We start from the raw sequence: 24042 nt of genomic DNA on the forward strand, positions 1-24042 counted from the left end.
GACCTACATAATTGGAGGGAAGCCTATGGTGATAAGGTGGTGAAATTATTATAATGCAGGAGATAAGCACAGGAAATTCAGGATTGTAGGCCGTTTTATAGGGAGATTCATGGACAGGTGAAGAGAAAGAGACAGAAATCTTTGCAAGTGAATGGTAATTTCCTAAATGAAGGACCCAAGAAGTCCCCCTCCAATGACCCAAAATGGGTTTCCAACATACAAATTAGCTGACTCCATCCTGCCAGCCCAAGCAGGACTATTTAAGGGGCGAGCTGGGCCAAAAGTGCAGCTGCGTCCCTGCCCCAAGCAAGGCCTGCCTGCCGCTGCTGCTCTGCCGGTCCTTGCCCACAGCCAGCCATGAGCCGCCAGTTGACCCTCTATCCCAGTGCCGAGCGCCTGGGCTTCAGTGGCTGCTCTGCTGTTATCTCGGGCCGGTTCAGCAGCAGCCATGCCTCAGTCCGGGCCGGGATCAAGGGTACCGCTTTTGGCAGCAGGAGCTTGTTCTGCATGGGGGGCGGCCGGCGGCTGTCATTGAGCTCCGCGGGGCGGAGCGGTGGCTTTGCGCTGGGCCACGGAGGGGCGAGTGGTGGGCGTCCTGGGGGCTTCGTGGGCACCATCTTTGGCAGCGCAGGACTGGGGCCCACGTGCCCATCCGTGTGCCCGCCCGGCGGCATCCCCCAGGTCATCGTCAACAAGAGCCTCCTGGCCCCACTCAATGTGGAGCTGGACCCGGAGATCCAGAAGGTGCGCGCGCAGGAGCGGGAGCAGATCAAGGCTCTGAATAACAAGTTCGCCTCCTTCATCGACAAGGTGGGTCCCTGCATTGCGCTGGCGGGCGCCACAAGGTGCAGTGCATTCTCCATCTGCTGCTGATGAGTGAGAACTGGGGCGAACCTCTTCCTTTCTGTCATCTGTCAAAGGGGTCCAATGTGTTTTATCCCAGCGAAGAGTCGCTGGGACCAAGGATTCAGTGTGCTTAGGATAGTACCTGGCACACTCACCCACTCATCCTTCATGTGGGACAAGACACCTCTAGTGTGAGTCCTATGAGGGCTTCCGATGTTAGAGAGGAGGATGAGGACCCCCATCCAGAGCAGGGTCAAGAGAGGGATGAAGGCCAGGGAATGTCATAAGGCACAGAAATAAAGGGAAGGAGGGTGGATTTCCAGAAGAGGGGAGAGAAAATTCAAATCAGGTTTAGGGACATTTGCAGGGAAGGCATACCAAAATGTTCAGCAATGGGATAACATGGAAAGCGTCTCTGTTGGGGGTCAGAGGCAGGAACCCCAGGGAATGGGAAAGGGACAAGAAGTGGGTTTCTCTCACGTGGACCCTTGTAAGAGATCTTGGCAGTGAGGGTGTTGGGGACATACCAACAGCTGGCATTGGTGGAGACATTACTGTATTCCTGGGTTGCCCCATCAACTCCTGTCAGCTCGAGACCTCTGCTTCTGTTCTGGCTTTTATGCGAAGGAGTCAAGGCCTGGAAGGAGGATGAATAAGCCGTGCTGGTGGAACAGTCAATGTGTTTTTCTCCTCCCAGATCTTTACTCTAGCATGTTTCCTTCTGTCCCTAAGCCCAGAGACAGGTAGGAAGGAAAGGGTGGTGAACAGCAGAGGAAATGGGAGGAATCCTGAACTATGGGAGAACTGGCTTTGAACAAACTGAAAAACCAACAAATTGCATCCAAACCCTAAGGGAAAAGGGAGCATCATCCCTCTCGAATGCCCAGTTTCTCCCCTACTCCCTTACCCCCCAATTCTCAGCATCTCTAGCAAGAGAAACTGACCCAGTCACGTGGCAACTCGCCAGGCAGATGACACTGTTGTTCCAGCTTGGCTCTTGCGTTCTCATAGACGGTGTCTTCCCTTGAACTTTCAGATCCCACGCACCCCTGGCGGAAGGTGCCCTCAGATAAACCTTCATTTCCTCTGTCCCACTCTCAAAAGGCAATAGCGTCGGGGAACTGTGGGCCATGATCGCCTTTGGGTTCCAGGTACGCTTCCTGGAGCAGCAGAACCAGGTGCTGCAGACCAAGTGGGAGCTGCTGCAGCAGCTGGACCTGAACAACTCCAAGAGGAGCCTGGAGCCCGTTCATGAGAGCTACATCAGCAATCTGCAGAAGCAGCTGGAGATTCTGTCTGGGGACAGGGTGAGGCTGGACTCGGAGCTGAGGAACATGCGGGAAGTTGTGGAGGACTGCAAGAAGAGGTGAGTGGGAGGCGGAGGAGGCGTCCCTGGGAAGCGGCTGCACAGGGCTCCCTGTCAGGCTAGCGTTAGCTTTGGCTCCTTTGTGGAGACCATGGGTGTTTCTTTCTTTCATATCCTACAGGAAGAGACACCTGGATAGAAGGGGGTTGGGAAGATGGTAGGTCTACCCAGAATGCACCTCTGCGTTTCCCAGGAAATCTCTTCCACTTCTAGCTCTGGAAATGGAAGTCGAGGGCAAAGAGCACTGGCTGAAACTCATTTGTTTAGCTTGAATGGCTTCCATTAAGTAAGGTTTTCTGTGATAGTTCCCCCAAAACATAGACACCCCACCAACCCTGGAACAAAATTTAAAACTAAGCAAAATGAAATTTAAACCTTAGTTCATCTTGAGTGTATATATCTGGTGCAATCTGATCTTTAAAGAAAATATGGAGAGATTAGAGGGACATGAACCTGGTATTTGGAAAGTTGGCTTCTAGCTGCCAGGCCTGTAGGGACAGGAGCCAGCTGTCACAATTCCAAGGGGGTGGAGATGTCAGTGCTGATATATTTCTTTTGTTCCACACCTAAAAGGCCTGACCACCCTATTCTGCCACCCCTCCAGGCAGAAGCCTGGCCTGAGCTCTGCACAGAAACCCTAACAGAGTTGGTGATTGCCCTGACGGCAGAGAGACTATGGGCACAGGCTTAAGGAAAAATTTTCAAATGGTCTCAGTGAGTACAGGATAACTGAGATCAATGGAACTCGGATGGGGCTGGGTCTCAGGTAGAGAGCTGAGCAGGGTCTACAGAAGAGGGGCAGAGGACACAGTCCAGAGGTTGAGGGGCAGAGGACATAGTCCAGGGCAGAGGCGGTGCTGACTCTGGGCCTTCTGTGGGGTAAAGATCTGGAGTTCCTGAACTGCTTCTCACTGGGTGGCTTTAGGTAGGCCTCTCAGCCCTCTGTGAACTACAGCGTTATTGCAGTACCTGTAACATCAAACACTGATGACTATCTCAACATCTGAAAGAACTTTTGAGAGAATGGCCAACAGCAGTGTACCAACAGCTCTTAAAGCTCCAAGTTCAGTACAGGGCATGTGTTGCCTGCCGGATGCCCAGAGTCCTGAATGTTAGTTTCAACTTCACTGTTAGCTACCTTTGTGACCTTGGCCAAGCACACTGATATTTTCCCCCTCACATATAAAATCAGAATAGACCCCATAAAATAACAGAATGGATTTTTTTAGAATGGTTGTGGAGCTTGGTGTGGTGGTGCATGCCTTTAATCTCAGCACTGGGGAAGCAGAGTTAGGAGGATCTCTGTGAGTTTGAGCCCAGACTGCTCTACACAGTGAGTTCAAGGACAGTCAGGAATACATAGAGAGACCCTGTCTCAAAAAACAAAATCAAAAACAACAAAAACAAATAAACAAAAAAGAAAGGAAAATAAAAAAGAGCTGTTATGGGAAACAGATGAGATGATGACACATCTAGCATGTCCTTTGGCAGGCAGCAATGAGAAAAACAAATATTATCCACATTTATTATAGTTGTTTAAAATCATCACCTGTGAACAGGTGAATGTGTGGTCTCTAGAAGTAAATAATGCGAAACCATTTGTAACTATTGCCATTGCTTCTAACAGTCATCCTGATCAAATGTTTCCTATGTATCTTATGAAATAGAAAGATACAAAATACTAAAATCTAATCAGTCTGGCAGCTAACCCATGCTTTAATTTTTATCTCCAGGTAGCAGATGTCATTAAATATTTACAAGATGATATAGAGACCAGAGTGAGGACGAATATTTGTTATATAATGCCATCTCAAGGCTTTCAGTGACACACAAAATCTGCGATAAACAGCGTGAACTGTTTTCTCTGTGTTTATCCAACGTCATTAGGAAAACAGAGCAACCTCAGGAAACATCTCAGGCGTATTTATTTTGTTTGTTTGTTTAATTGTATTAGGGATTGAACCAAGTGCCCCCTACATATTAGGCAAGTGCTCTGCCCCTGGGCTACAGCCCCAGCCCCCAGTTACATCTTGATAACTCACCTTTCGAACTCACATTGATTTTGCTTCACTCATACTTTCTGGGTGGAGGAGCTGCCCTTGATGTACCTTAGGGATGCATAAAGAACTGCAAAGTGTTACTTATATTTAAGCGTGTAGAAGGAGCTATTTTCTAGCATTAGATCTGCTCCTTTTGATGCAGTAAAATACGTATAACAAAATTTTACCATTTGGGGCTTTTTAAATAAAAATGTCAACAATACTATTTTCTCAATATACAATATATCCACATGAAAAACATCCTGGGCTCATTCAAATACTGTTCCTAAGACCTTGCTTTAGCTGAAATGGGAGTCTGAAACTGGTATAACATAGTTTCAAAGTGAGAGTCCTGCTTCTGCTTGGTGGACTGGGCATCACATCACAGTGGGGTGTGTGTGTGAACCTTTCTCCTGCAACATGGAGGAAGCCACTTGTGAAGGGGAATTACAGTGGATGCGCATGTCCCCAACCCCAACCCAGGGCTGTCTCAGGCAAATCATGTCAGGGCAGACTGTGGACTAAAGAGCTGGGGGGACGAGACCCTCTTTGAAGCAGTGTTCCTTCTCGGGGAAGGCTGTTGGCCTGCGGTAAATAAACACTGCAGCCATGCAGAGGTGACTGCTTACCACACGGTGGAAGTTTGCAGAGCTGAACTGTCCTGATGGCGATGCTGTGTTCCCCAACAGGTACGAGGTGGAGATTAACAGACGGACTGCTGCTGAGAATGAGTTCGTGGTGCTGAAGAAGGTACGGGTGGGGCGCGGCTGGGGTAGGAAGGAAGTTAGAGCCTTTCCAATCACCTGTCGCAGCGATGTGCACAGGGCAAGGGCAGGGACACTTGGGGCAGCTCATTTCCTAGGGACTCTTAACTTCTCAGCTCCTTCGGCTAAGGGGAGGCCCTGGGGGCTTGCAGCTTCTGGAACCTGCAAACTTAGCACCCAGCTTATATCCCGGGTAGCCTGCTGCATTTCTGCCGTGGCCATTGTACTCACACGAGTGAGTTTCTGCTTAGGGACTAGGCTGTTCTTGAAGCACGAGGTGGAGGGGATGAAGAGCTAAAGAGCCTCCATTCCAAATGTCGAGGGGGCAGGAGGGCAGGGTGGGCAGGTCAGGGAGGGCAGCCTGACCGTCATGTGTGTCCCCAGGATGTGGACGCTGCTTACATGAACAAGGTGGAGCTCCAGGCCAAGGTGGACTCCTTGACAAACGACCTCAAGTTCTTCAAGGTCCTCTATGAAGGGGTGAGGACTTCCCCAGCCTCTCTCAGGGAGCTGTTGCCAGGGTTGGAAGGGAAAAGCCTTTTTGTCCCGGTGCAGCTGACATTCACCGAGACCATACTGAGGGCTGGCACAGAGCCAGATTTAGCTTTGAGGAGACCATGATGGCGACCATCATGGTCTCTGTCCTCCAGGCTTAGCAGGAGAAACAGCATGTGAAGGAACTTTGGGGGAGCAGAGGAAGGCATGTGAAGGAACTTTGGGGGAGCAGAGGAAGGCATGTGAAGGAACTTTGGGGGAGCAGAGGAAGGCATTTGAACTGTGCCTGGGCCTTCAGGGAATGTCTCTGGAGAGAGGAGGTCTGGAAAGGGAAAAGTGGCAGGTGACTGCCTTGAGGCACTTGAGTGCCATCTGGAGTTTTGACATGGTTAGCATTGCTGGCCTGAGAACACGTGGAGAGCAGACACGGTGCTAATCACATGGGACCGAAGTTCAAGGTAGCCAGTCTCACTCCCAGCCGAGGAGGGGTAAAGCTTTGGCCAGGGTGGGTCAGGAGAAGCGCTGTCCTCATGGAGAGCTCCCTAACATCCCCTCCTTGGCCACCAGGAGATTGCTCAGATGCAGTCTCACATCAGCGATACGTCCGTCATCCTGTCCATGGACAATAATCGGCAGCTGGACCTGGACAGCATCCTCACTGAGGTTCGAGCCCAATATGAGGAGATCGCCGTGAAGAGCAAGACGGAGACGGAGAACATGTACCAGTGTAAGGTGAGCCTGGTGCACGGCGTGCAGAGAGCCGTGAGCACAGCCATTGTGCTCTCAGGGTGCACGTGTGTATGTGCTAGTGAGTGTGCGTGTGCATGTGTGGGCCTGGGTGTATATATATGGACTCAGTTGAGATCCCTTTTGTTTTGGGATTGGGCCTCATAGACCCATGCCTCTGTGTGGTCCAGGAGGTCAGTCAGTCTTACCATATCTTAGGGACAAAAACAGGGTTAGCCCTTCCCGCACTGTGGCCCTGGGTGACAGAAGAGGCCGGGCCAGCTACAACCCTCATAAGTCTGTGAGTGATCCACACACCTCAGTTTTTCTTCTTGTCCCCCACTTTGGTGAAACAAGGACAGAAAACAAACTGGAGCAAGTGATCATGTTTGAGAACCCACGGGCCCTGCTGAACTAGAGCAGGACCTCGCTCCGCAGTGGAAGGAGTTGCTGCTTTTCCAGTTCCCGACGCTTTCCCTCCCTCCTTGGCTGGTGCTTACGCTGCCCCAGCAAGGAGACCACAGACACTGAGTACCCCTCTCTGTGATGAGGAGCCCTCCCCTCCATGCTGAGCACCCGCCCCATGCTCAGGAGCCCTCCCCTTGTGCTGAGCACCCCACTCTATGCTGAGCACCCACCCCATGCGGAGGAGCACCCCACCTCATGCTGAGTGCTCCTAAGCTGGTAAGTCCTTAACCACCTTGCGCTCTTCCCTTCTGTTCCAACCTCAGATCCAGGAGCTGCAGGCCACAGTAGGCCAGCATGGGGATGACCTCAAACTCACCAAGGCCGAGATCACAGATATCAACAGGCTGATCCAGAGGATCCACTCAGAGATAGGGAATGTGAAGAAACAGGTGGGTTCTATGCAGTGAGGCAGTGCATGGGTTTACTCAGCACCAGCCTTGGAGAGATTGGTCATCAGGTGGGATGGACTGGGTTGTGTGGAGGGGCAGAGCATTCTGCACGCAGAGCACATGCTGTAAGTGCTGCGGGGTCCAGTGGCACTAGACTTGAGTGAGGACCCAAGGGACGTTTTATGAGGAGATGAGATCCCCGCAGGATGAGGGCAGAGGGAGAGGGGACGTCCACGAGAAGGTGTTACCTCAAGTACAGGGAGGGGCCTGTCTAACTGGAGCGACAGGCAAGGAGCAGAGAGCACCATCAGGTAGGAGAAGGTGGTCACCTTCTAAGCCAGGAAGTGGCTGCGGAAGGTCAAGGATGCCACTCACTCTTGGGTTTTAACGTTGTTGGAGGAAGTGGAACTTGTGGTCAGCTTTAGATAGATTGGGGAGGCAGCAGCTGTCTGCCCTAGCCTTAGCCCAGAGCCCTGGTTGGCTGTGGCCTTCCTCATGGTGTTGTGAGGTGGGAACTGATCCCAGCATCCTCCTCTTTGGGAGCATTTGATGGAAAACTCACCAGTGCCATGCCTGTGATTCTGAAGCCACCGGTTTGTGGTGTATGGAAGCCAGGACGAGCATTTGAGAGACTCAGCCACTCAGGCAGATCAAATGTCCCCCCGTTTCTTGTCCTCTTTATCCTCCACCTCTTCACTCTGCACATGAGTATGAGTGTACACACACACACACACACACACACACACACACACACACACACACAGACCTCCTGTGTTCATTGGGTTTATGATCCCAGGATTAAATAAGAACTTATGGATTTTTTTTTGTTTATTTAAGATTGATAGACGTGCATGAAAAAAAATGCAATATTCAAGGTATTTTCAGTAATAGACTGTGTCCAATTGATACAATGTTGTATGCGCACAGTTGGGCAAAGATCCCAGAGCCATCCAAGTTCCAAGTCACTGTGACAAAGCTTCAGGCTCAGTGAGGATGTGGGATCTTTCTTCTTATTGTCACACTTTTAGATCAGAATGCCACTATGTTTTGGCTGTCAGGGAAGATGTCTCTGTGGGGAACATGTGGGGGATCCCTTGTGAAATTCATTTCATGTTGTGTCCTCTGAGACTCCTAGCCAAGGGGCATATCTCCGCTTCTCTCCCCTTCCACCAAGGAAGAAGCTCACTGCATCACATCTGAGTCTCTTGGTGTTTGTGGTGTTTGAAAGAACGTTCAGATCTCACGTCCTTCCAACACAGACCAATCTTAATACCCAAGCCTTTGGCATTCCCAAGTTTACCCTGTGACACTTGGTCAGTGAAAGATCAGAGGACAGATTGACCAAATTTGTGTTGCCCTCCTGCATGACTAGTCCTCCCTGGTCCTGAGGATGAGCCACGATTTCCCATGGTCAGGCAGGTTGGTCCTGGGAGTCTCCTCCAGGATATGAGCCACTCATCCAAAATTCTGGGGGTGTTGGCAGATCTGGGGGGCTGCTGATCAGAGGAGGTGACAGCTGAGGAAAATACCTAGAAATCCATTTCGAGTTAAGACCAGCTATTGTTCCTTCACTATGAAGCAAACTTCTATAAGAAGGGGACACCCCAAAAAGAGAAGGCTCAAACTTAGATCCCACCAAAACGCCCTCAAACTAAAAGACCCAAGACATTCCTAGAGTCCTTACGGGTATAAACACACAACTCCAACCCTTGACAGACTGCAAGATTCCTAACTGGAGGTGTTTGCCACCTGCAAAGCCTGCTGGCATGCAAACGCACCTCTGAAGCTTGTTCTTGCTCCTTCCTATGACTCTCTGCAGGATGGGTGGGACAGACTGAAATCGCAGAGGACTTATCAGACAGATATTTTACTAAGAGTAACTTACTAGCTGCCATTTTCCCCCCTCAGAATTTATGAGTACTCCTAAGACAGCCTGTGTTATGCAGAACTGCTGAACTTTAGCCATAGGGGGACTTTCATCCAGGCTGTCTTTAGAACTGACAGCTGATGCTTTTAAATCAAGTGGGCAGGGCCAGTGGCACATACTCAGGTAGCCCATCTTCTCTATGCCCTTCTGTTTCCTCTCAGGGAAAGACGTCTACCTTTAGAGGTTGAGGCGTGGTGGTGATGGTGATGGTAGTGATGGTGGTGGTGGTGGTAGTGGTGGTGGTGGTGGTGGTGGTGGTGGTGGTGGTGGTGGTGTGGGTGGTGGTGGTGGTGGTGTGGGTGGTGGTGGTGGTGGTGGTGATGGTTCCTGGAGTCAGGGAAAAGATAAACTCACCGCCAGTGACCCTCCAGTGGGATTGACCCCTTCCAAAGCATTTGTTACCCGTCGGCCTCAGGAGAGGAGGGCTGGGCAGGACTTCAGACCCAAAGTGCTGAATCTGTCTGTCCCTCAGTGCTCCAACCTGGAGACGGCCATTGCTGATGCTGAACAGAGAGGTGACTGTGCCCTCAAAGATGCCCGAGCCAAGCTGGACCAGCTGGAGGGTGCCCTGCAGCAGGCCAAGGAGGAGCTGGCCCGGATGATGCGGGAACACCAGGAGCTCATGAATGTCAAGTTGGCCCTGGACATGGAGATCGCCACCTACCGCAAGCTGCTGGAGAGCGAGGAGAGCAGGTGGGGGCAGCACCCGTCCTCTGGGGAAGTGTCCTCTCCGCTTTAACAGGAAGACCAAAGACAGTTAGGCTCTGTGCGGGTCCTACAGAAGCGAGACCACACAACTAATGTGCTTGCCTCGTGGTAGGGAAGACACAAATGAGACAGTAAGGAGGATCGACTTGTAAAATTCCTGAAAGGCCGTGGGAGGGCGAGTATCAATGTCACCACTCTTAGGGAGTGTCCCCTGACTCTTCAAGGTTCTTGGATGGCAGAAAGGCAAGAACTCCCAGAGATACCCAAGTTCAGAGTCACTGTGGCAAAGCTTGAGGCTCAGTGAGGATGTGGTTTCACGCTTCTTTTCCCTTTTTTATTATTTTATTTCTATTATCAGTTTGATACAGTACAAATTCTTATCCTAATAGTGAAATGTTTCACTGAAGCTCGCCCAGTGATTGAGTAAAACCAAAACTTATTATAAGCCACAGTCATTCTAGGGTCCCCCCTGCTATGTAGCTTCCCTGGTTCTGTGGGTTGCAGTCTGATTGTTCTTTGCTTTATATCTAGTATCCACTTATGAGTGGGTACATACCATGTTTGTCCTTCTGGGTTTGGGTTACCTCACTCAGGATGATATTTTCTAGTTCCATCCATTTGCCTGCAAATTTAATGCTGTCATTGTTTTTCTCTGCTGAGTAGTACTCCATTGTGTAGATGTACCACATTTTCTTAATCCATTCTTCAGTTGACGGGTATCTAGGTTGTTTCCAGGTTCTGGCTATTATGAATAATGCTGATATGAACATAGTTGAGCATGTATCTTTGTGGTATGATTGAGCATTCCTTGGGTATATGCCCAAGAGTGGTATGGCTGGGTCTTGAGGTAGATCGATTCCCAATTTTCTGAGAAACCGCCATACTGACTTCCACAGTGCTTGGTACAAGTTTGTATTCCCACCAACAGTGGAGGAGTGTTCCCTTTGTTCTGGTATCCTCTCCAACATAGACTGTCATTAGTGTTTTTGATCATAGCCATTCTGACAGGTGTAAGATGGTATCTCAGAGTTGTTTTGATTTGCATTTCTCTGATGACTAAGGATGTTGAGCATTTCCTTAAATGTCTTTCAGCCATTTGAGATTCTTCTTTTGAGAATTCTCTGTTTAGCTCCTTAGCCCATTTTTTAATTGGATTGTTCAGTATTTTGATGTCTAGTTTCTTGAGTTCTTTATATACTTTGGAGATCAGTCCTCTGTCAGATGTGGGGTTGGTGAAGGTCTTTTCCCATTCTATAGGCTGTCTTTTTGTCTTGTTGACCATGTCTTTTGCCCTACAAAAGTTTCTCAGTTTCAAGAGATCCCATTTATTGTTGTTCTCAGTGTCTGTGCTGCTGGTGTTATATTTAGGAAATGATCTCCTATGCCAATGCATTCAAAACTACTTCCTACTTTCTCTTCTAGCAGGTTCAGAGTAGTAGCTGGATTTATGTTGAGGTCCTTGATCCACTTGGACTTAAGTTTTGTGCACGGTGACAGATATGGATCTATTTGCAGCCTTCTACACATTGATATCCAGTTATGCCAGCACCATTTGTTGAAGATGCTTTCTTTTTTCTATTGTACACTTTTGGCTTCTTTGTCAAAAATCAGGTGTTCATATGCGCATGGATTAATGTCAGAGTCTTCAATTCAATTCCATTGGTCTGTATGTCGGATTTTATGCCAGTACCAAGCTGTTTTTATTACTGTAGCTCTATAGTAGAGCTTGAGGTCAGGGATGGTGATGCCTCCAGAGGTGGCTTTATTGTACAGGATTCTTTTAGCTATCCTGGGTCTTTTGTTTTTCCATATGAAGTTGAGTATTGTTCTTTCCAAGTCTGTGAAGAATTGTGTTGGTATTTTGATGGGGATTGCATTGAATCTGTAGATTGCTTTTGGTAAGATTGCCATTTTTACTATGTTAATCCTACCTATCCATGAGCATGGTAGATCCTTCCATTTTCTGATATCTTCAATTTCTTTCTTTAGAGATTTAAATTTCTTATCAAAAAGGTCCTTCACTTGTTTAGTGTTATCCCAAGGTATTTTATATTATTTGTGGCTATTGTAAAGAGTGATGTTTCTCTGACTTCTTTCTCAACCCTTTTATCATTTGTGTATAGGAGGAGGGCTGCTGATTTTTTTGAGTTGATCTTGTATCCTGCCAATTTACTAAAGGAGTTTATCAGCTGTAGGAGTTCCCTGGTAGAATTTTTGGGGTCACTTATGTATACTATCATATCATCTGCAAACAGTGAAAGTTTGACTTCTTCCTTTCCAGTTTGTGGGATCTTTCTTCCTATTGTCACACTAGAGAGTAACAGTGGAGAGCTGCTCCTTCCATACCGCAGAGTTCTCCCTGGAGGTGGCTCGGGAATGGGAAGACACGAGTCTGGGCTGGGGTTGGGGCTTGCTGATGGGAGAGAATCTTGGAGGTGACTCCGTGAGTAGATGGCATGATTGTTTATGGTGGATTGACCTGTTTGTTTTCTCTCTACAGGATGGGTGGTGAATACCCAAATTTAGTGAACATTTGTAAGTACCTGCATGTCTTGGTCTGTCCTTGGTTACCTTATCAGGAGTCTAGGTAGGTCTGACTCCATGGCACAAAGGAGAAATTGGAATCACAGGGAGAGTGGGAGTGGGGATGGGGTTATGGACAGAAAGAGGGGTCTAGCTTCAACGACAAGAGAAGCAATGGCTGGAGAATGATAGATAACATGTTGAAATATGAAAGAGAAACGCCCAGTGATTCCCCACAGTGCACATTCCAGCAGTAATGATGCACATGCTGCTTGATGGTAGCACTTTTCCTATTGAGGCCAGAACAGCGTGACCACCCTCTTAGCATGCTTCTCTTTTAAGAGTTTAAAGTCTTACACTGGTCTATAGATCCAGACCACTTGCAAAAAAGGTTGAATAGGTAAAACAAAGCCATGAATATGATGGGTGCCACAAACATGTCTTAGTAAACGAGAGAGAGAGAGAGAGAGAGAGAGAGAGAGAGAGAGAGAGAGAGAGAGAAAACAAGCTAAGGGAGTTGGCTATGGTGCCCTTGAAGGGCTCTGACCAGGATGGAGACTAACTGGGGCTGGGGTCTTCTCTCATCCTTTCCAGCTGTCGTTAGCAGTACCAGTGCAGGACCAGGAGGTGCTGGCTTCAGTGTGGACTTAGGTTCCTTGAGCAGTTACAGCTACAGACCTCTGGCCCTGGAGGTCAAGACCAAAGGCAGCTGTGGCAGCAGTGAGCTCAAGGATCCCCCAGCCAAGACTTCAGGCAGCAGCTGTGCAACCAAAAAGGCATGCAGATGACGGGCAGGCGGCAGTGCTGTGAGCAGAAGTCTGTGGGCCGCACTCTCCTCCTGCTCTTTTTTCCTTGCGTCCCTTTCCAAGTCGGGAAGTGTGTTCTCTACCGCTGAAATCCCAACCTGTTTTCCCAGTCCCGTTTTCCTCAGTGCAGAGAACTGTTTGGTGCAGGAAGGTCAGTCAAGGGCTCTCTCAGTGACCTCTCTCCTACTCACTTTTTACTGGGAGCCTGCTCCACACAGAGAGGAAGCACAGACCCAAGATGTTTCCCTGCAGCCAACAGCAAAGCCCCTCTGTTCTGTGTCTGCAGACTTCACTGTCGAGGGACCTTCCCTCTTTATCCTCTGCTGAGGTTCTGCCTAGTTCTCTGCTTCTCCTGCAATAAATGATTACTGACGATATCACCCTAGTCTGTTTTATGTTGCTACAACGGAATACTTGAGATTGGGTACTATGGTTTGAACTGGAAATGCCACCCCCTAAGATCATGCTGTGCACAGCTGAAGCTGTTAAACAGTTGAGATTTGTCACCGATGTGGCTGCAGGGCGGGCTCAATGTTTCCCATGCTGTCACATATGAGATGTGTGATGCCCCCTCCTGTGGAGATATAGGACGTCAGAGGTTGGAGCTGCAGGGAGATTTGTCACTCAGCATCTCTGACGCCCCGAAGTCTCCTTTGCTCTGCCTAGAGTTGTCACAGTGGCCCTTCCCCCACCCCCACCCCCCAGTGGCCCCACTTTCCTGTTCTTCTAGCACAGGCAGGAAGCCTGTGCACATGGGAGCTTCTGGCTGCATCTGCTCCCATTGTGTGTACAAAACTGTGGTGGCTTACATAACCAGCACTGAGTGAGCCATTGTCTAGGCACTGGGAATACCAAAACAAATAGCATAAGCAGAGACCTGTGGGGCTCACAGGAAATCCCAGGAAAACTAACAAGGCAGCGTGGAACATGTCCTCATGGCGTAGGAAGATGAGTAATTTCAGTGATCTCCGTAGAGGCCTGTGTGCTTCTGCAAGAACGCTTGTTTCTCGGGTGGCCAGCCAACTGATTTGAACACAGGCAGGCCTGTCCTTCAAGACACTGGCAGGCCTGTCCTTCAAGAATGAGCCTTGTGAGGGGTAGCATTCAGGGTGCCTACGACCTGTCTCCTCCTGTACGTCTCACCCTTCCTTGACCATTAGCCGATCACTTAGCGAGCCAGGCTCTTCACACCCAGGGGACATTGTCTATTTCCCATTTATCGGAAGTCCGCTCATCCTTTGTAGCCATGCTGAAATTCCACCCCCTCCCATGGGCCTGTGATACTCGGTTTCTCCAGTAGAACCCTTCAAGCTGCCTCGCATGAAAAGAGAAGCTACATTGTAGCTGCTGTCCCGGAAGTCCCCAGCCCCCACTCTACAGGTGAGCAAGCTGGAGCGCAGAGGAACGAGCGATCTGCTCATAGCACTGGGGAGCAGCAGGGTTTAGACAGGCGTCTGTACAGCTGTGGCACCCCCTTGAACCTATCTGCAGTTCATGCTTGTCCCTCCTCAACCTTTCAACACCCCCTTGCTCCACGGGCCCCTACGTGTGGCTCAACTCAGGGTACATTTTCTGCAGGAATGCCCTACTGAGCGGAGTCCTTTTCACTGGGGAGAAAGAACTCAACGTAATGCAGAAGTCTCAAAGCCTTGGCACACAAGTGATGAAACACCCAGGTTAATAAGTTTATGTTTCTTACATATCCACATACCCACAGCTTACATAATTTATTATTATTATTATTATTATTATTATTATTATTATTATTATTTAAACTAGGGCTTTTTGATATCATCAAATGCTAAACTGTTCCTTACAGAAGAGGCAAAGCAAAGACTTTCGGGCTAATGGTCCTTTTAGACCTGGCATTCTGGCTTTGAATTCTGGTCCTTTTGATCACCAGTTGTGGTCCAGTGCAAACTTGTGCCCTTGTGAAATGGGCTGAACCTTAGCTAGCCTGTTGCTTTCTCTATGCCAGTAACTCATCTCAGCCCTGCCGGAGCATTTTCTACCTGTCAGCATGGTTAATTCTCCTGAAAACCCATGTGTCGTTGCTAATGATGAACACACTGTTGTCATACTGTCTGTTTTGCTCTGGGGGTTATTGGGATCCAGGGGAGGGAGGTTAAATAGCTCACCAGGAACCACCCAGCAGGGAGGGGCATAGGTGGGCACCGAAGCTCAATGAGGGTCTGGAGTCTGTGCTCCTAGGCATAGGTGGGCATCAAAGCCCAGGGAGGTTCTGGAGTCTGTGCTCCTAGTTCCGACACAGCCTTACTTGTCAGGGAACTCGCCATGGAGGACGCCTCACTGTGGTTATGATTGCAGCTGCACACTGTAATGAGGACACACTTAGAGAAAAGTGTTGCTAGGTGATGACATCACTGTGCAAATGTCGGAGCATGCTTACACCCACCTGGACAGCCCAGCTCAACCCTTACTATGTGGCCAGTTGACACCACAGAGATGTGCTAGATGTAAGTTGTCTGCAGCTGCTCCTGGGGTACCACAGTGAATAAGCAGAAGGCATAAACTCTAAGACAGAGATTCAACACAGTGTAGCAATGCAGAAACCAGTAACATCTGTTGTCTTGTCAAGTATCACAACTGCTCATAAGTGTGTGAGCTGCAGTTTTTTTTATACCTGGATGTGCTTCAGATGTGTGTACTACAGCCTCACTATGAACACTCGGCTCCTACCCTGTGCTTCGATAGCTGGAGCATCATCAAGTGACAGGAATTTTTCAGTCTATGGGACCTGGTCGTATAGATTGCTGTTTGCTGACCTGAACGTGCAATGTGTCATTGCAGGATCTGGTTGGTTGGTAACTTCGTTTGTAAAGAGTCTTGCTGAGTCTAGTATGGAACACCCTATGTAGCTGGCCTTTGATTTGCTATGGTCCTCCGTTCTCTGCCCCCAGAACGCTAGGATTCCAGGTATAAGGCACCATATCCTGTCCACGGGACTATACTTACTTGAGTTTGTGGGGCTCTCTGTGAGATGTGTATTGGTTGGTTTAAGCCCCAGGAGTCCGGCAACAGCAGGACCTGATGGAGCTGGACTGTGAAACATTGAGTCTGTCTCCTGAAGTACATTCATTCCCAATCCAGCAAGAAGGTGCAAATCCATCCTGTACCTCTAATCTGTGCACATACTGCCCTCTGCCAGCAGCTTCTGGTACTGCACCTACTGTGGACCTGAGAAAAGACTCCAGGGAAGCTGGGGGAGAATCCTGGATCAGCGCAGGGCCTCTCTGGAGGAGGTGCTGCTTGGCTCCCTGGCATGCCTAGACTGGTCCCAAACTCTGAGTTGCCGGGGCCCTGTCTCCTGTCTCCTCGCCTCCTCCCTCCCTCTCGGATCACAGAAGGAGGAAGGAGGCAGCCCCCTCTTCCCGGACCTCCTCACTTTTAGCAGCTAGCTGTCGTTCCACACAGCTTTTCATCAACAGGTGCCTGAGAACCTTGGTGCCCTGTCAGAGGTCCTGGGAGTGTGGGAGGTCTGTCACTCAGCAACGTTCCCTCCTCCAGACCCCGCTGGCACTAGCCCCAGTCCTGGCTACAAGGGCAGCCTTTGAGTAACTGTCTCTCAAAGCAGATACATCGGGTGTAGGAGAACTGACGAGGCACGTAGACAAACTTAGGCGGCTTCCTGGAGGGGGTGTGAGGGCAATGAGAGGGGGAGCTCTGTAAAGACTCTGCAGGTCCCCAGGAATCTATCCCTTCGGCTACCTGCAGGGTGATGACTGAGGGAAGGACAATTACTCTGCACTGTCTGTCTGTCTGTCTGTCCTATTTGGCAGCTACTTCCAGCACCACCTGAGGGTCCTCCCATGTCCTCTGCTGTGGACCTCCCTTAGGAGACCCATGGCCCGAACTCTTTCTTCTGCTTCCCACCATCCATCCCCAGAAGGTGTGAGATTTTAGAGCTGGATCTCTGGGGTTCCAGGCCCTTCCTGCTGGAACCACAGATGAAGCAGCAAGTGCTGGATGAAAGCCAGCTCTGGACCTGGACTGCAGTGTCCCGGTCCGGAAGGGACGAGAGTGTCATTCAGGTGGAAGGACACACTACAGCCAGTCAGTGGTGGATTTGACTCCTGGCACTTGTTTCCTGTGCTACTTATGACGGACACAGGCAGCTCAGCCTGCCTTGTTTGTTTCTTCATTTTTACAGTGGGAAAAAGAGAGAGGGTTGGTGAGAGGTTGAAATGAGTTAAAATGTTCAAAGTACTGAACCCAGTAACTAGTGCCTGGCAAGCCCCAGGCAAGGGGTAGTTCTGTGTCTCACCAAGGTGTGCCCGCCGGGCTAGTTCCATTCCTGCCCTGCTCTACTCCAGTCCCACGGCATTCTCCTCAGCCCCCAGGAGCTTCTTTCCCATGGCTCCTGACTCCTCCGAGCACTGTCCTGGGCTTATTCCACGCTGCCCCTCTGCTCTTCTTCATTATTTGGAAAACTAGTGTGCCCCAGTCCTGGAGTTCACTGGTTCTTACTTCCAGTCTCCTTAGTCCCTGGTGGGTGCCATTCTCCCATCTCAGCTATGCTACCTCTGACTCATTTTACAAGCCTCCTTCTGACCCGGCAGTGGGTGCCGCAACTCGTAGCCAGACATAAAACTCCACTCTCCTCCTTGGGACCCCTGATCACCTGGGAAGTGAAGACTCGGTCCCCTGGTGTCTGCCCCCCCACCATGTCTGCTGGAAGGGTGGGTAGCATCTTCCAGGCTACAGTGGGAGGAGCTGATGTCGTGGCTTCTGGCTCCCGTTGCCGGCATCGCGTGCCCCCTAAGCACTACCCGCTCCTGTCCCTATTTCTGTGACCGGTTTCCTTCTGTGGGGGATGGGGCTCGGGTCCCTCACGGTACAGATACATGGGGGTCTCCTGAAGTCAGCAGGTGAACTGTCCCTGCAGTCTCTGACCGGACAGATGTGTGTGTTTATGAACTCCGAGGGCTTGGCTCACCTTCTGTCGCCGGCCACGGTGGGAGGCCCCTTTCTCCTCTCTCAGCCTCTCACTGAACAGGCTTTTTCAGACTCGCTCTCCCTCAACACTCTTAGTTTTTCCTTGGTGTCCTGCTTTTGTGGGTTCTTTGCCCCGCAGTTCTCACCTTGCCTTGTATTGCCTGGTGCCCCATACCTTGGCCCTACCCAGGGGTGTCTCCCCGGCTCCCATCCCCTTCCCGATTCTATCTCCAGGTCTGGCAGGCTCCATTATTATGCTGGCCCAGGGAGGGGGCTGGCCGTTCCCTCTCCACCTGAGGCGTGTGCCACCGCAGGCCTGGCCCACTACTCCTCCGTCTCCCTAGGGATGAGATGGGGCAGAACTTCTCCTTCCTGTTTGGACAGGGATGGTGGGAGATAGAGAGCATGTCATTAGTGATGACTTGGCTTAATTACAGCCCGCAGCAGAACTGGGCTTGTTTACTCTGCAAATGGGCAGAGGAAGAGGTGGATCAGGCATCAGACTTCCCAGGCATGATCAAAAGATCAAGGCGTTCTCCCCCCCCCCCCCCCCGCCCCGCTCGCCCCAGCCCTTCTGTTCATCTTTGAAAAAGAATCACGCCACCATAGCTTCTCTGTGAAGGCCAGAGTCAGAAAGGATCTCACATGCATCTCCCAGAGTGGCCGAGGGTGGAGGGATTGTGGAACAAAGAGATAGATGAACCACTCACTGAATGCCCTCCCCCCCACCCCGTGGTATTTTGGAACAAGTGAGGGGAAGAAATTCACCTTTCTCAGAGCAAGACTACACTTGCCTGGACATACCTGAGAGCATGTGAGCTTGGAGGAAAAGGCCTGTGATGACTGGGCAGGTGGTGGGTGGGGTTGCACAGGCCTCAGAGAGCTTTTCTTTTAAAGAAGAGGGGAGAAGGGGTGGGGAGAGCACTGAAAGGGCCTGGTCTATGATAGAGACCAAGGGTCTGCCAAGTGGTTAAGGCTTTGGGTGTAGGAGCCTAAGTGGGAAGGGAGGATTGAAGTAGGAGGACCTTAGTGAGACCCAGGGCAGGATTTGCTGGAGCTAAAGGATATTCAGACTGGGGAAAATAAAAACAAGTCCATAGAAGCTTGTGTGTGTGTGTGTGTGTGTGTGTGTGGTTCCTGAGCCAGAGCTCTAACGAACTTGGGTTCCAATTCTGTTACAGTCACAGTGCTGAGTGACATCCAAGTCAGGGGGTCACCATGGTCAAGATTCCTATTTGTCACGGCCTTGTGAGTGCAAAACATATTGTACAATATGCCCCTACTTACAAAAAAGTACACCAAGGAAGCATAGCTGTGACCTGAAACCTAGTGGCCACTCCTTTCTCACTGAGGTCTCTCAGAACAGTACCCTTGGGGGAAGCGTGGGAAAGACACCTTTCTACACACTTCCTTCAGGAGTCAGGGGCTTTCAACAGACTGGGGATGCTCAGATGATCAACGCTGAGGACTTCCCAGGAGATAGCCCTGGAAGTCCGACGTCTGGAACAATGCCTCATGCTTAGCTCAACTAAGTAGTTTTTCCTCTACAGAACAGTATTGAGGCAGTCCCGGTCCCCTTGTCTGATCTGTACCCAGGGTTCCCACTCTCTGCCCCCTCATCCACGCCCTCTCTGACTTACCACCTGGCTCCAGAGCCCCAGATCATGTGCCTCTCTGGTGCATGCTCCTTTGCCAATGGGACTGAATCCTACAGCAGCTGAAGAGGTTCATGTCAGGGAGGTGATGAGCTTGGCGAGGGAGCATGGAGACAATGGGAGAGTTGAAGCCTTGTCTTGAGGAAGCTGCCTGATTGGGGGCAGAAATGGGGCTCTTCAGGCTGAGGATGGGCAGCGGGGCTGGGTTTCAGCATTGCACTCGTCTGGTAAGGGAAGACAGGAGACTCCGAAACAGACCTTCTCCTGCTGGTTCATCCTCTCATTGCTCCAGTTCGCTCAGAAGCCTTCAAGTTTCTTCTTCTCTCCACGAATGACCTTGATCTACAGAATCTGCCCGGGATGGCTGTTTTGGGTACAGGGACACTCAGGAGATCAGAGGGTTGGAGAAACATGATCTTCGTTACCCCCTGCAAAGCAGACAGACACGACCTCAGCTTCATCCGTTTGGGGCTGCTGTGCTGTCCCACTTGGTATCCCTTCCTGTTTTTCCCTGGTGTGATGTGCTTTCAGGGTCGGATTTTTGCTTTCCCAGAATATTCTGTGTTGACATGGTGGCCGATTAGAACACAACAGACTCACTCATTTTCTTTGGAACTTTCCAGGGTCCCGGAACCTCCTAAAGTTCCCCGGCAATGCAGAGTCTACTTACAATACGGGCTCCGTGAGGTTGCCCCTTGGAGATTCTTGTGTGATTCCGCACTGCCTACAGGGAGAAGGGACTGCTTGGACAGCCTGCTCCCTGCACCTGTCCAGGCTACCCAGCCTTCTAGATCCCAGCCCACACCAGAAAGTCCAAGCTCCATTCTGCTGGTAAAGATATATAACCCACACAAAGCGCTCTTCAAAGTAATTATTTAAAGAATCCAAACTTCAACAATAGCTACATAGCATACTGTTTCCTCCCAGCTGGATGTGACCTTTGCCGCCCTGATGCAGAGCAGCTGTAATGACCCACAGGCTCTCTCAGAAGATCAGGACTATTGACATTTCCTCAGAGGGAGAGCAATGATCACAAAACCCATGACACAAGATCTTGAGATACACTGATACCCTCATGAGATCATTATCTGGTCCCTCTTCTCCCGGGCTTTCCAGCTGCTACGACATAAGAGGAAGCAAAGGATTTTCGGTGGTCCGGGTGCCCGTGAATTACCTGTATTCCCAATAGTAACCCCAAATACACCTACTTATTTGCCAAGCTGGACCTGATGAACTCTCACTTCGAGCTGTTGGCTCCTTCCCTGCTTAGGACAAATAGATCTTGCTTCCCACCATCACCGTTATTGTTGAGTGTGTGTGTGTGTGTGTGTGTGGTCTCTGCGACAGACCCAGTTTGTCTGAGTCACTCATTGACACAGGGAGTGGAGATAAAACTGCAGCAACCATCACAGAACACATTCCACTTACGTCTCTTCAGCGGCCTCCAGCTTGGATAGCTCCTCTCTTGAGTCTAATATATAGCGTGCACACAGTAGGTTTTCAGTTCCGTACCCACTGATTGAGTCAACCTCTCCCAGATTTAGATACTTACTACTCCCATGAACTTACAGAGGAGTGGGGATGGCCGTGAGTAACTGACAGATAGCCCACCTGGTGCAGGGTGGAGCTAGAGGAGACCCGGAGGCCAAAGCCAGTTCCAGAACTGCATCACCGAGGAGTCAGGAGGGCACGTCTGTCTCCACTCAGACAAACTATGTCCTGGAGACACACACACACACACACACACACACACACACACACACACACACACCAATAATAATGTCAGTGACAGTCATCAAGATCTATTTATCCCTGACAGGGAAGGAGCCGACGTCCCCAAGGGAGATCAATCACACCCCTGTTGTCTCTTCTGTCTCTCCCGTCACCGTCACCATCACCATTACATCCTTGTTGACCACCCAAGGTCGGGCCTGTGTATGGGGGCACTCAAGACTTCTTTGGGAATGAAGATGAAGGGTGCCAGGACCCCAGGTCCCCTTCTTAGCCTCCCGCAGCAGCTTTGAGGAATGTGGGTGGGCTCCACTCACTCTTCAGCTTTCTTTCTTTGTGAAAATCAATTCTTTGAGAATTTTATATAATGTATTTTGATAATATTCACCCTTAACTCATCCCTAATCTAACCTCACATCCTAACCCCCCAATTTAACATCATATTTTTTTAAAAATAACAATCAGCTCCCTTTTTTTAAATAACAATTGACTACCAATATACTTGTGGGTGTGGAGCCATTCACTAGAGCATGGTTGATCTACCAGGAGCCACACCTGGAAGAAGACTGAATACCTCTAGACAGGCCCCAGAAACTCAACTGTCCACAGCCCTTAGTCAGGAGTTTGGGCTCAGGATCCCCTTCCCACCCCAAGCTAGAATGTTGAAAGACTTGATCTCAGGCAGGCAACCCCAGCTTCTGTGAGGTCCTGAATGTGGCTGTCCCGTCCCATCCGAAAGGCATTGTTTTACTCTGGTCCTCTCTGACTCTCACTGTCAGAATCTTCCTGCTCCCCTCCTCCAGGACAGCCCCTAAGCCTCAGAGAGAGGGTGTGGTGTAGATTTGTGGCTGAGGCCTCCGTCGACACACATCTCCTCCGCAGCATGTTCACTGACCCCTGGAGACCTGCTGCTGTGCGTCCCTAGTCTTGTCCAGCGGGTGCTGCTTTGCCAGTGTCCCAGTAAGAAGTCTCGCTATCCTGTCAGACTGGATGGAGCTCACGCTCTGCCAGGCACCGAACGTGCAAGACTCACCGTAGGAATCTCAGCTGGAGCCAGTTTATTTCTCCGTTGGAGCTAGAGATGACAGGCAAGCACTGTGCAGTCTAAAGCTTCCAAGTGGCCTCTAACGTAGATCTCTTCCTTCTGTCTGCTCACCCCTACTTTGGCCAAACTTCTCTCTGAACACTAGAATGATGTCTAATCTTGAATATCCCCCGATGTGAGCCCAGGATCCCTTTCTCCTCATTCCACACTTGTCTCATGAGGGTCTCTGCAGTACCTGTGACATACACCAGGAATCTGTGTGCCTTTGCCTCTGACATCATCTCAGTCACGTAACACAGTGGTTAGGGAAACCGGCTTTGAAGTCAGATGCACTTGAACTTGAGTACCACTCTGACTTAATAGCTGAGTCATCTTGGGCAAGTAAGTCTCTTAAACCTCCATTTCCCTAACTGTAAGCAGTAATGCATGGACTGATTAGATCCCCCTTGTCAGATGTGGCAGCAATTCCAGCACTGGGGGGGGGGGCGTGAAATAGGAAAAAATAGAGTTCCTGATACGTCTCAGCTACGTAGATAGAGACCATGTCTTTAAAACAATTAAAATAAGTATGCCATGTAGCAGTTGGCACAATGCCTCACACACAGGAAGTGAGCCACACACAGTGACTGACTCTTCCTGCTATACCCCGCCATGACAGCAACCGCTCTTACAGTTGCCACCATCTTACAGTTGCCACCATCTTACAGTTGCCATCTGCTGCTACAATGTAACTTTTCACCCCTGCTTGTCTAGCTCCTTGGTGAGCACTTGTAGTGGATACCTGATCTATCTAGGACCTTGAAGCTCTGCCCCTAGAGATATGGCAGGTAACTGCCCTACCTACCTATGACCTTGAAGTACCTGCCCCCGGGGCATGGCTCAGGGCTACCCCTAAGACCTGAGACACACGAATGCCTCCTTCTTCTCTCCCTTGTGAGCTTGGATGCTGGGATGGACTCAGGCAGAAGAACGATGTGGGACTGTAACTCAGACTTCAGAACCGTATGACAAATCTCCCGTGCTGTACTGAGTCTTCCTCCCTCACAAATTCCTTTATCCTTTAAGCAGACTCAGTGGATTTCTCGTAATAAGCACTGTTACACTTAGGAGTTCAGCCTTCTGGATATCCCTCAAACCCAGTCAAAATCAACCCCTCCCTCTCAGTACATCTTGGTTTACTACTCACAGAGCTCTCCAGTTACCCCAGGACTTCAGCCTGGGCCTCAGTTCTTGGTGCAGATGCTGCTGCTTTCTAGTCTGGGGACAAATACTGGTCATTCCAGGTCAAGGACCTTACATGGTTTATTGACATTTCCACATCAGAAAAGGAGGCAAAGTTAGACTCTGCCACCCTTGCAATCCAGCTTAGAAAACCCCAGGCAAAGCCATCCCTTCTGTTACATTCCCTGAGCCTCTGGGCCAGGCTCTGCTAGGAACTCTAGGATGCAGGGCCCCTGGGAGGGAGCACTCATGCCCGCTTCAGGGCTGATGTGGAAATCATTCCTGGGGGTGCTCCTCTGAGATGGCTTCTGCCTCTCTGCTTCTCTGTCCTCTCCCCAGGTTTGTCCTTCCCTCCCCCTCCACCCCTCTCCGTGGCC

At 50.1% G+C, this 24042-nt stretch overlaps 1 protein-coding gene across 1 annotated transcript; it reads left to right on the forward strand.

Annotated features, from left to right (window-relative positions):
- Positions 1-276: 276 nt before the first annotated feature.
- On the forward strand, positions 277-13437 carry Krt72 (keratin 72). The gene is made up of 9 exons (XM_028874371.2): positions 277-810; positions 1998-2212; positions 4941-5001; positions 5400-5495; positions 6078-6242; positions 6968-7093; positions 9493-9713; positions 12229-12263; positions 12846-13437. The coding sequence occupies exons 1-9, from the start codon at positions 358-360 to the stop codon at positions 13037-13039; spliced, it is 1566 nt and encodes a 521-aa protein (XP_028730204.1). The 5' UTR covers positions 277-357; the 3' UTR covers positions 13040-13437.
- Positions 13438-24042: the final 10605 nt, after the last annotated feature.

Source organism: Peromyscus leucopus, chromosome 20, assembly GCF_004664715.2.
Source record: "Peromyscus leucopus breed LL Stock chromosome 20, UCI_PerLeu_2.1, whole genome shotgun sequence".
In the NCBI taxonomy this organism is placed as follows: domain Eukaryota; kingdom Metazoa; phylum Chordata; class Mammalia; order Rodentia; family Cricetidae; genus Peromyscus; species Peromyscus leucopus.